At 36.5% G+C, this 11,099-nt stretch overlaps 1 protein-coding gene across 3 annotated transcripts in view; it reads left to right on the top strand.

Moving 5' to 3' along the window:
• Window positions 1-10,706, top strand: part of PHACTR2 (phosphatase and actin regulator 2) — a 222,303-nt gene extending 211,597 nt beyond the window's left edge. For all 3 annotated transcript variants that reach the window (XM_015592136.2, XM_015592137.2, XM_006915356.3), the window contains one exon: window positions 4,142-10,706. In XM_015592136.2, coding sequence (XP_015447622.1) covers window positions 4,142-4,157 — 16 coding nt within the window. In that variant the 3' untranslated portion in view covers window positions 4,158-10,706. The remainder of the gene's footprint in view (window positions 1-4,141) is intronic.
• Window positions 10,707-11,099: the final 393 nt, after the last annotated feature.

Genomic DNA, 11,099 nt, shown 5'->3' with positions numbered 1-11,099 from the left:
CCTTTGTTTCTTATCAATGTATGCGCCGGGGCAGTTAGATCCTTTTAAATAAGAGAGAAACGAATGGTCCAGGGTTTCTGGATATATCAAAGAGGGAAGTATAAGAAAGTAATATTTTACATTTGTGAGTAATTTTATATTTTATATTATCTGAATGAATTTATAGGAGTAAATTTCTTAAAATTAAATTATGGAGGAACCATCTTTATGGAAAAGAATCATCTTTTCCTGAATTCCATCACTCAAAAATAGCTTGTCTCCCTATTTACTTCCTCTCAACAGTATGGAAATAAGAAAAATGTATTGTAATTTTAAGAGAAGAATTAAGTATAGACGACTTCAAATTTGACTCCCAGGGAAGTTCTGGAGAAAAGAACAGAGGGAAAACTTAAGTATCCTTAGGGCACAGTTAATGTATTTATTGCTCCATCAACTTGAAGCCTAAAGTCAAAACTGTCATTCTGTCAGGCAGACAAACTTCTCAGGAGATAGAACTGAATTTCTCAGTTTTGAAAATGAATGCTACAAACCACCAAGGAATAATAAACTCAAGAACAATCTGCATTTTCAACACCTCTAACCATAAAATTTTGGAGCTGACTTCAAAGATAAGATGCCTAATTTAAACAGGAATATAAATGTTCTTTTCTAATTGGAAAGGGCAAGAAAATGCATGAGTATGTTTCTTTGTTTTTTACCAAATCTGGGCAGTCCATATGAAGAGAGGGTGCATTTCTGACCCCTGGCTTTGTCAGCATATTATTGCATTCACACTATTGGTCGGTCACCTTCCTATCTTGGCCAGCCTTTAAAGCTATGCTGGTGGCTTGTGACCTTCCATGTGATCTGGACCGTGGAACTCACTCTTTAATGGACTCCTTGGGCAAATAGTGTCTGAAGAAAAAACAAAAAACTTTATAGTGTCCTGCCAATTTTTGGAAATTAAAAGCAGGACATTTTCCAGGGAAATACTGGGCTTTAGAAGGTTCTAAATGTCTTCTGCTTCACTGCCTACTCACTTTGTTACCCAGCCCAGTTTTTAATTTACCTGTTTCATTCCACAGACACTACTGATGGGAAGAGAAAACCTCTCATGTCATGTTTTCTCCAACTTGTCCTTCGAATCAAGACCAAATGAAGATTAGGACTTTGTGGAAGTTCTGGTGTATGAACTTCCAGGAAATTAGGAGAGGGCTAAAATAATTGCTAAAACACATGAGTTTGTATGTAATTCCTGGAAAAGCTGAACCTAATGAAGAGGGACCTTTGATAGCTCATGGTGTAAAGACCCTGCAGGGGCAGTATGTTTGTCTGTATTGTCAGGGCTCCTAGGGCTCCTGCCCGCTCCACGTGGTATGGGCAGTGCTTGTGTTTCCTGCATGGGGGGAGGTGATGCTTCTCCTTTCAAACCCAAGGACATCACTGGACTTGCTTTTCTAGTGCTTGCAAAAAACGTTGTGCTGGGCCTACTCTCATCTAGTTCCTTTTGTGGCAAAAGGCAGATGTTTTTGAGATAACTGTAACAGTCAAAGTGTAGCTCGGGGATGTGGAATAGGACTTTTTTTGGTTGAAATGGATCAAAACTTACTGATAGATATGGAAATTCAACTGATCGCCTTTTCCATTCCGTTCTATACATAGGGCACCTGTGTATAGAACGAATGAAAGTATGGATGAGGGCCTGCTTTTCATCTCATTGTCTAGTGTAGGTTAGGAATACAGAATCTGGAGCTTTGCACCTCTACTTACCAGCTTTCTGCTGTGGGTGCATGACTTAGCATCCATGTGCCTCAGTTTCCACATCTGTACAAAGGGGAAACAGGAGTACCTTCCTCACAGGATCGTTTTCAGGATTAAGCTAGGAAATATATGTATAGCACTTGAACTTGTGCTAGACACATCATAAACATTAGTAAATATTAGTTATCATCATAATTATATGTCTCGTATTCTATATAGAATGTTTAAGAAGTTTCCATTACTCTTTTGAAATGCTTTAATAGAATTTTTATATTTTTCTTCAGGTTATAGTTGACTTCCTAGAAAGCATCATGGAATGTCCTATCGGACGGGTTATCGTAGGTTAGCATACATATAATTGTAATAATTTAGGGGCCTCATAATTGGATTCTTCAGTTATATAGAATTATTTATAGAAAGTTATCAATAACTTTCTCAGTGCCCCTGTATATATGTATTCGGTTGTTTATAAGTTCATCCAATATTTGTTGAGCACGTAGAGTGAGCCAGGCTCTGTTCTGGACCCTGGGAATTTTGAACAAGTCAGATAAGGGCCTAGATTGTGCTAAGGACTACAAAGAAAATAGTAGGATACTGTGGGAGGGAAAAGGGTGGGTATAGATGGGATGGCCAGGAAAGGGGTCTCTTGAGGAAATAAAAGTTATTCCATAATTTAGATGACAAGAGGGATCCATCAGTACTCTCAAGAGAAAGGAAAACAGTACACCTCCAAAAAAGATCAATTAAAGTAGAGGGAGGAACTAGGACAAAGGGCCTGAGATGGGAAAGAATCTTACATGATCAGAGGGCAAAAGAAGACCCAGGTGACTTAAACAGTAATATTGTCTTCGTTTAACAAATGTAGAGCATCACAGTTCACACATCTGCCCAAGGTTGTAGTTAGGATAAAGTTAAGAATTTAACTCATGTGGACACATTTCCACTTTAGTCACGACGTGTTTGGAAAGCTTGGTATATCTTATTTTTATTTTCACTTTTGGAAAATCAAACAAACAAAACTAATATAACAAGCCCTGTGTATCCATCATGCAGCTTCTCCAATGACGAATGTATGGCCAATGTTGTTTCACGTGTTATTGTGCGTGAGCACAAATGTGATGAGCATGTGGTGGCAAATGATTGGCACTGAGGGTATTTCGGGAGTAGTTATGAAAATATATCTCATAACATGAGTCCGTCCACATCCTGAAAGGCTTCAATCACCACTCTAAGATATTTAAATTTTATTTTGTAGGGAATGGAGAACAATACAATGATATTAACAAAGAACTGGAATCATTGAATGAGTACTTATGATGATACTGCTAGTAACTGTGGAATATCCATTTGATCTTCAAATCTTTTGGCCTGGGACATGGAAATGAACTAGGAGACTGGTTTACTAGAGCAGATGAACATTAGATTATATAAGATAAATAAAATGCCCAATAGAGTTGCATAAATGTGGGATCACAGAAGTAGGTTGAAGAGGTAGATCAGATAAGGCCTTATGCAGAAAATGGCTTTTGACTTTGATCTCTAGTATGAAAACATAGGTGGAAAAAGAAGGTCAGGGGTTGCAGTACTCGGGAACAGCCTGTTCAAAAGCACAGACTATGAAATTGCAAGGCATGTTCAGGAACTCGCATGGAGGGGTCTGAAACCAGCCAGCTAGCTCGCTTGCTGCTAAAGTAGTGCCAGCAAACGGTGGTCAGGGGGTTAATGGGTTCAAAGATGGGCAACTGAGGCAGTTCCTGGTGACTGATGGGATCTGCAGGGTGAAGGAGAGAAATGAGTTGCAATTCTGAGGTTTTAGACTAAAAGTATTCTAAAAGGTAGAACCTTTAACAAGCTGGAAAGTGCAAAGGCAGGTTTACAAGAATAGATTATTTGCATCATTGTGCACTTGCTTATATTGTGTATGTTGCCTTCGAAACATTTGGAAGGAAATGCCAGGTAAGCATTTGGAAATACAGATCTACAAAATAGACTTGAAGTCATCAACGGGAGGTGATGAGAGGCTGAAGCTAAAGAAATAGTGACTGTCTGTTGATGTTTTCCTTTTATAACTACAAACAAGGTATAACCTAATCCTTTATGAAACATCTCACTCTGCTCAATACAGGTTAGAACATGACCCTCAAGAATAATGGTGTTTTGTGTATCGATTGCTCTATATCCAAGGTGATACAACCAGCGTCTTTAGTACAGGGGCTGTCTCTGCTTTCCACCGCCACATTTATAACAGTAGTCTGTTACGAAAGTAATTTATAACAGTAATTCAGGTAGCGGATGTCTAAGATGGCCTGTAATTACAAACATTACCGTACCTATTCAGGTCACTGAATGTAGACTGTGCTTCTGTGCCACAGACTCACAGAGCTTCCGTTTCTTACTTCAGGTTTCACCGTCCATAATGAAGTGCGAGACTCTGGAAACATGGAGTGATCATGTTTGGGGGAAACCTCACTTCCTGAACACCTGATATTGCACTGGGATTTGAATGTGCGTGTTTCCGTTTCACTTGCGGCGAAGGAAGCACGTGGAAAGTGTTCCACACCTGTACGGCCCAGCTGGGGCCAACAAGCAAAAGGATGGGTGCAGTGACCCTGCTGTACAGCATGTGTATTGATGGTAAGGGACACCATTGGTTATACCAGTTACTCTTCATCAGGGGTTTTAATCAAAGAAGATGAGCAGAAGACAATCAATCGCTGGCTCCCTGTTACTAGAAAGCCAAATCTTAGAATGCGGGTTTTAAAAGGAAAAATGGGGAATGGAATGGTTGGGCACTAGAAGGGGGTGGGGGTTGAAAATCAGAAGAAAAGAGAAATATTTCATTATGTTAATGAAGAAAAGAGAAAATTGAAGCATAAATGTATTTCCAGGTAGGCTTTCAATAGCTGAGAACTTATTAAGGGGTTCGGGGATCCAATCATCCAACACGGATTCCTTAGAGACCTGATCCTAGAAGAATATTCTTGTTTCACCATTATGTTGGTGCAGTATATGTTGTGCCAGTGAATCCAGTTGCCAGAAATGAGTCTGTGTTTTCATGCATCTTTTTCTTAAATGCAAGAGGTTTTTACTGACTCTTAACAAGCATGCTTACCCAAACTTTGTCGCATGCTTTAAGTAGCATAGCTATACACACTTTACTTTTTTTTTAATATTCCTTACATAATGTACCAACCTTCCACAAGGATAGCAGGACTAGGAATAAAGTCAAAGGTGATGTGAGCCTATAAATCTGTAACAAGCTTTAGAAATTAATCTTTTGGCCTTTCGCCAGTTCGATTATCTCCAAAGTCAAAAACAACCCTACTTGATCTAAAGAAGATAATAGCAACAACAACGTCTTGTTTAAAAATCTGAATCCAAAATTACAACTTAAGGAAAATGCAAGTGTTCTGGCAGTAGTTAGCTCTGAAGATGCAAAGGAGTACTTATTTTCAGTGCCACATTAAGTTGGATTGCTGCTATTAAAAAGATAAAGCATGTGGATCAAAAAATAAAAACCAAAACAAAAAACAACAACAACAAAAACACGTACCTAGAGGCTCAAAAGAACACAACATTGACTTGTAGTGCAAAACAAAACAAAACAAAAATCAGTTTAGAGTTAAGGAAGGTTTCCTTATGAGCCTACAGTCAATATTGTTTACATTATGAAACCCTCTATTGTTATTTTCCATGGAGTCACAGGCACAGCATGGCTTCTGCTCCCAAATACATATGACCATATGTAAATACTTCCTTGCATTTAATTGTTCATTCACAATTGTTTTGTGCCTCTTTTGTTAAAAACACATGAGATGTATAATAACAAGACAAGACCTAAATAGACTTTATTTTATTCTCAGAGCTTGGACTACAATTTTCTGAAATGATTCTGGTCATAAAATGGAAGACTGTAATTTTTTATTTAAAACGAAAAGCAAACATTTCATCAGGTGAATAAATTCGGATCCTGCCATTTATTGGTATTTTAAAGAACCACTTGAAATTGAATGATTTCACTTAAAAAATAAAAACCAAATAGCCCCACTTAGCTCATGACAAAAAGCCAGGAACATGGCCTCTTGCTGCCCTCAGCTATGTGCATTAATAAAATAAACCTATATTTCTGCACTGTTGTCATTTCATTAATAGGATGACATTTTTTTGCTTTGAAAAAATGTTTCTGTGTGTCTAAGTGTCTTTCTCTAGCTGAGGTTTCGTCTATTTCATAGTGTTTAAATCCAGCCATAGACATTAATTATGTTCTAATTCTTTTGCTGAAGTCATCCTCTTCCTTATTTTATTATCATTTTATTGTCTTGGGAAAAATACCAAGGGATGTAATGTTATTTTAATTTTCTGTTCTTACGATCTTTGAACATTGTTTTGATTTCTAATCAGAAGGCCTCGCCTCCATAAAAATGGTAAATATAATACGTCACCATTTTATCACAAGATACATGCCATAGAAAGTCTCTATTTGGTTGATAAAAGGAACATTTTTTTCCCACAAGTGGTGCATGTGATGCAATTTTTTATTCTCTGCAATGAGATGCACCCAGTACAAAAATGAGAATTTAGTCCCTCAATATATTGTTTTTCCTGTAAGTTATATCAGATTTATGAACTTTCCACATTTTTTCTTCATCCTGATTTACATGCTTAGAAAAAAGTTTAAAAGACGTTTAAAAGTCAAAAAAATTAACAACTGCTAGTCTAATATTTAAGGATTGGAACCACCAGTTATTTCATTGGATCAGTTCTTTAAATAAAAAGCTGTGAAAAAGATTCGAAGCATCATGAACTAAGATATATTTTTCAGAATAAGGCTCTATTTTAATAACTAATTCTCCAGCAGCCCATCCAGAGGTCTCTTGCCTGGCAGCCCTGAAAGACCGAGAAAATGCTGTCCCCCCTCCCCACCCCCCCGCATAATTATGCCTCTGCCTGAGCGTTTCTGCAATTTCAGCATTTCTACAAGCCAACCAATAAGCAGCAGTTCTATAAAGAAAATAAATGTGCATGAATCGCGTTGTAACACAGCTCCCTATTTAAAATGTAACATTAAGCTAATATGGAGGAAGTGCGTGGGTTTTCCTGAGCCCTCGAGATATGATTAAGGGAAAAAACACACCCATCTCCAGGAAGGTCCCAGGCAGGAAAGAACCAGACAGACTGTAAAAACCAAAGTGGTCGTTTTCATTTTTCTTAAAATAGAGAAAAGGAAAATAGAGGAAAGGTAGTGAGAAGATGGCACGGGGTTTATTAGCATCTTTGTGGTCATTACCAATCAATCTGACAAAATTAAATAGCTGGTGACAGCATTAATTTAAGGCGGTCCTGCCTAAAATTGCCTGTGTATGTGAAATGTCTTGCATTTTTTAGGGTTGATATAGTTCACCCTTATATTAATTTCTTAAATTGTTTAAATGAAATCTATAATATTCAGAGAACCAATTTTGGTATTTCAATAGCTGTTTTAAATGGAGGAAAAAGCAAACTCATCTATCTCTCTGATTTACCCAGCAAAAACGGACTTTCTGGTTTCATTGTCATATCCTTTATTAGCATAATGATTGTTAACTCATCTTTCTCTGGTATTAATAAATATATTTTGTAAGTAGGAAGTTTTGATATGTAAGTGAAAAAGGAATTGAAAACACCCTTCAAAAATGATCCAATCTTAAAGATGAGAGATAAGTCCTTAAAACTCATAATTCAAGATATATACCCTGCAATTAATTCAGTGCTGCATTGGCACTTTTTAAAAAAAGAGTAACTTATAGTTAAAAGAGAAAAATCTGCATTAACACGAATATCCTAATATGTACCGCATTTTAACACATAACAAGCATTGTATTTATACTTAATGGAATCAGACAGATACAACTTTCAAAAATTATACTGTATTCATGATACAAAAAGACAGCCTTGTCTACCACATAGTTGTATACACACATTTAAACAGTGAAACCTTTCTTTTCTTCCTTTCTTCCTGAAAATTTTCTTCAATCTGTCATTATTTTTGAAGTGGTCTCCACAGCACATTTCACAGAGTAAGAAATCTCTTAGAGTAGGCGAGAGGGAATCGAACTAATACAAGATATATAAATTTATGTCACTTCCTCAGTGTGGTAGCTTAAGCATTCCTATATTTCAACCATATCGTTAAATCTAACTTACTAGTAAAAGTATATGCTTGGAGACAAAGATGAATTTCTTCACATCATGACAGTAAGCTGCAACCACTAAGGAACCACTCAGATGTAGTTATTGACAAAGTTGTCTCTGGTCTTCTTGGCCTCTTGAAATAGCTAATCTTCCACAATTGAGTATTTGCTCTCTACTCATTGTTTTATTTGACAAAGCAGAGTGAACTTCTAGAATTAAAAATGTGCCCTAGAGGGGAATAGAATGGCAAAAATAATCATCAAATTAATAAGACCATTTTTCTGAAAAAAAGCACATCTCCAGATACTTCAAACTCAGGTTTCACAGAGCAGCATGAGGCTCTATTTAGCAGTGACCAAAGGGTGATGGGAACAAAGGCATAATACTCCCAAACCATTCTCATTTTTTTAAATCATTAAGCTTTTAGTCTGTATAAAAATGTGAACCACTGTTAGCATTTCTAGAAAACAACCAAAACATGATCCACTTAAGCTTTTTCAAAGACAAGGTCATCCCATTTTAACAAATCTCATTGTATATGCTGTAAGATTTCTGGCAAAAAAAAAAAAAAAATGAATAATCCTGTGGCAGTCATTCTTACTGAAGGCCAAACCCTATAGGCAACGGTCATCTTTAGCTATGCCAGGATTTGCTGCGCGCGCGCGCGCACACACACACACACACACACACACACACAAATGTCATTTAGCTAGTCACATTGCTAGCACAGCTGTGTATAAGAGCAAAGCACTATGGAATGATGTTTCTCAGTGGTGGTGCTGTTGGCATTTGGAGTTGGGCCATTCTTTGTTGTACAAAAATGTCCCACACCTTACAAACTGTTCACTATACCAGACTCCTGCTGACTAAATGCCAGCACCACATGCCTGTCATCGTAAACACCAAACATAAAGAGCCCCCGCCCCGTGTTCGAATGCCCTCCTAGACGGGAGGTACCACCTCCCTTGAATACCACTACGTACTGCAGTTTTAGGACACACAGGTAGAAGTGTCTGTCTCAAAACACCATCTCGGCTGCCTTGCACTTCTATGGGCCCTGGCTCCTTTCTTCCCCCTTCATTTCAAGCCTTCCGTTTCGATGCAACTTAAATTTGCTAGTTGTTCAGGGAGCACGTTCCTGGGCAGCATGGCTGTTCTAATGGGCATACTTACTTGGCTAGTCCCTGTACATGCCTAGAGGAGAGATTTCACATGAAGCAAACTTTTTCCTTTTTTGGCTTCACCATTTTACTCATAATTCTCAGTGTCGCGAGAATCGTTGCATGACTTAACCACAAACACGATGGCAGACAATCCACATAAACAAAACCCATGGTCCATGAATATCACCATAAGATTTCACCTGGTAAGCTGCATCCCATGAGTTCCAAAACAATCGCCTGTTTATCCTAGTAAAGAAGCATTTAATCCACATGCAAAAGTTTGAATTCCCCCTGTATAAATATAGCCATGTGGTTCATCTTTTCTAAGATATGTGAATATTGAATTATGAAAGAAACGTGGATTAACTGTGGATTGCATGCACATTGTTTATACTTCAGTGATGATCATGAACAAAACACAATGAGTTTTACTGAGGTGAAACATAATAAAACTATACTAACAATACATAAACATACTAATTCTCTTTGTTGCTTTTTATCACCAAAATTGAATGGCAAATATGTCTTGAAATTATTTGGATGAATTGTGGCTAATGGAATTAATTTAGCCACTATAATTTTTTTAGATATTCATATTTCTAAATATCTTTTTTGAAACAAAGCAACTCAAAGTTGATAAAGATGGTTATATTGTGAACTTTTCGATGGTGCTTAAGAATTCATGTCTTGTTAAATACCAGTTTTGTTTTTTTGTTGTTGTTTTTTTTTAAGAATAAATTGAAAGGAGTAAATGAGGCAGAATACCACTCCACCCTCAGGTCAATTTTATGGTATGTTAAAATGCCAATAATATTTATACCACTTGCCAATTTGGGGGGCTTTTCCCTTACCAAATGCTTTCCTTATAGTTTCTATCATTACATCGCTTACAGAGCTTCCACAAGAAGTCACCATTGTAATACTACCTAGCGTTCTAAAACAATCTGCATGAATCTAGGGTCAAACCACTTTCATTACATAAAATATAGGCACTAATTTTTTTTTATATTTTTAAATATTTCTTCTGTGGCTTAGAAATGTGCCAATGTGTTCAAAACATTCTGCACCAATTTCACCAGATTTAGTACCTACCAAAAACTCAGTCATTTTTTTCTCTGTATCATTATTAGGTAAAGAACAATATTCATTCCTTTGTTATTTCAAGCTTTGGTTAAACTGATAAGGGTGGTAAGCTGTGATCATTATCAGACTGACTCATTTCCAGTGAGTGATCTAATCCTACATATTACACAGGTATAATATCTGTGAGTGTATATAACTGGAACTGTACACCAATTAACATAACAGTTTCTCTTTTTCATTGTTGTTTTTGATCTGTACTGTATTATAGTATGTGGGTATAAATATCTACAAGTATACACACACATGTACATGTATTCCACTATTATAACCTGAAAGAAAGACTATGTATTATCTTTTTTATTCTGTACTGATGTTTGTGTTATTTAAGAAGCAAAATTATGCTCTATTTAGTTGTATAATATTATAAGATACTTTGCTGTGCACAATTCCAAGTGCCTTAGAACATTGTTTAGCTTTCTTAAGTATATATAAATGCATATATGTATAAAATTGGGAAAAGTTACCTCAATAAAATCATTGGGAAACCCCCAGCTTTAGTTTGTTCCAATTTCTATTGTATTCAGACAGCGCTCAGTTGTTTTAAGTTAAAAGCTCAGAGTTCTCACCTGTAAAGCAAGAATAAGACAGATTTTCTAATTGTCTGTTATTTCAACTCCACCTAACTGAAGTTTTTTGTATGTAACTTACAGTATACTTTTAACACTTGCTGTCTTTTTATATCTGAGGATATTTGATATTGATGTTTTTATTGACATTATTATGTATAAAAATAAAAGGTAGTCGCTTTAGAGTTTATAATATAGAAAATAAACAGACTTCCTCATTATGCTTACTATTTAATGTATTAAAAGCAAGGAGAGAGGTCGGGGACTTATTTTGGACAGAAGAGGGATTGGAAGATGCTTTTCATGTTTTTCAACA

The sequence above is a fragment of the Pteropus alecto genome, unplaced genomic scaffold (assembly GCF_000325575.1).
Source record: "Pteropus alecto unplaced genomic scaffold, ASM32557v1 scaffold185, whole genome shotgun sequence".
Taxonomy (NCBI): Eukaryota; Metazoa; Chordata; class Mammalia; order Chiroptera; family Pteropodidae; genus Pteropus; species Pteropus alecto.
This window is presented reverse-complemented; position numbering and strand designations above follow the sequence as displayed.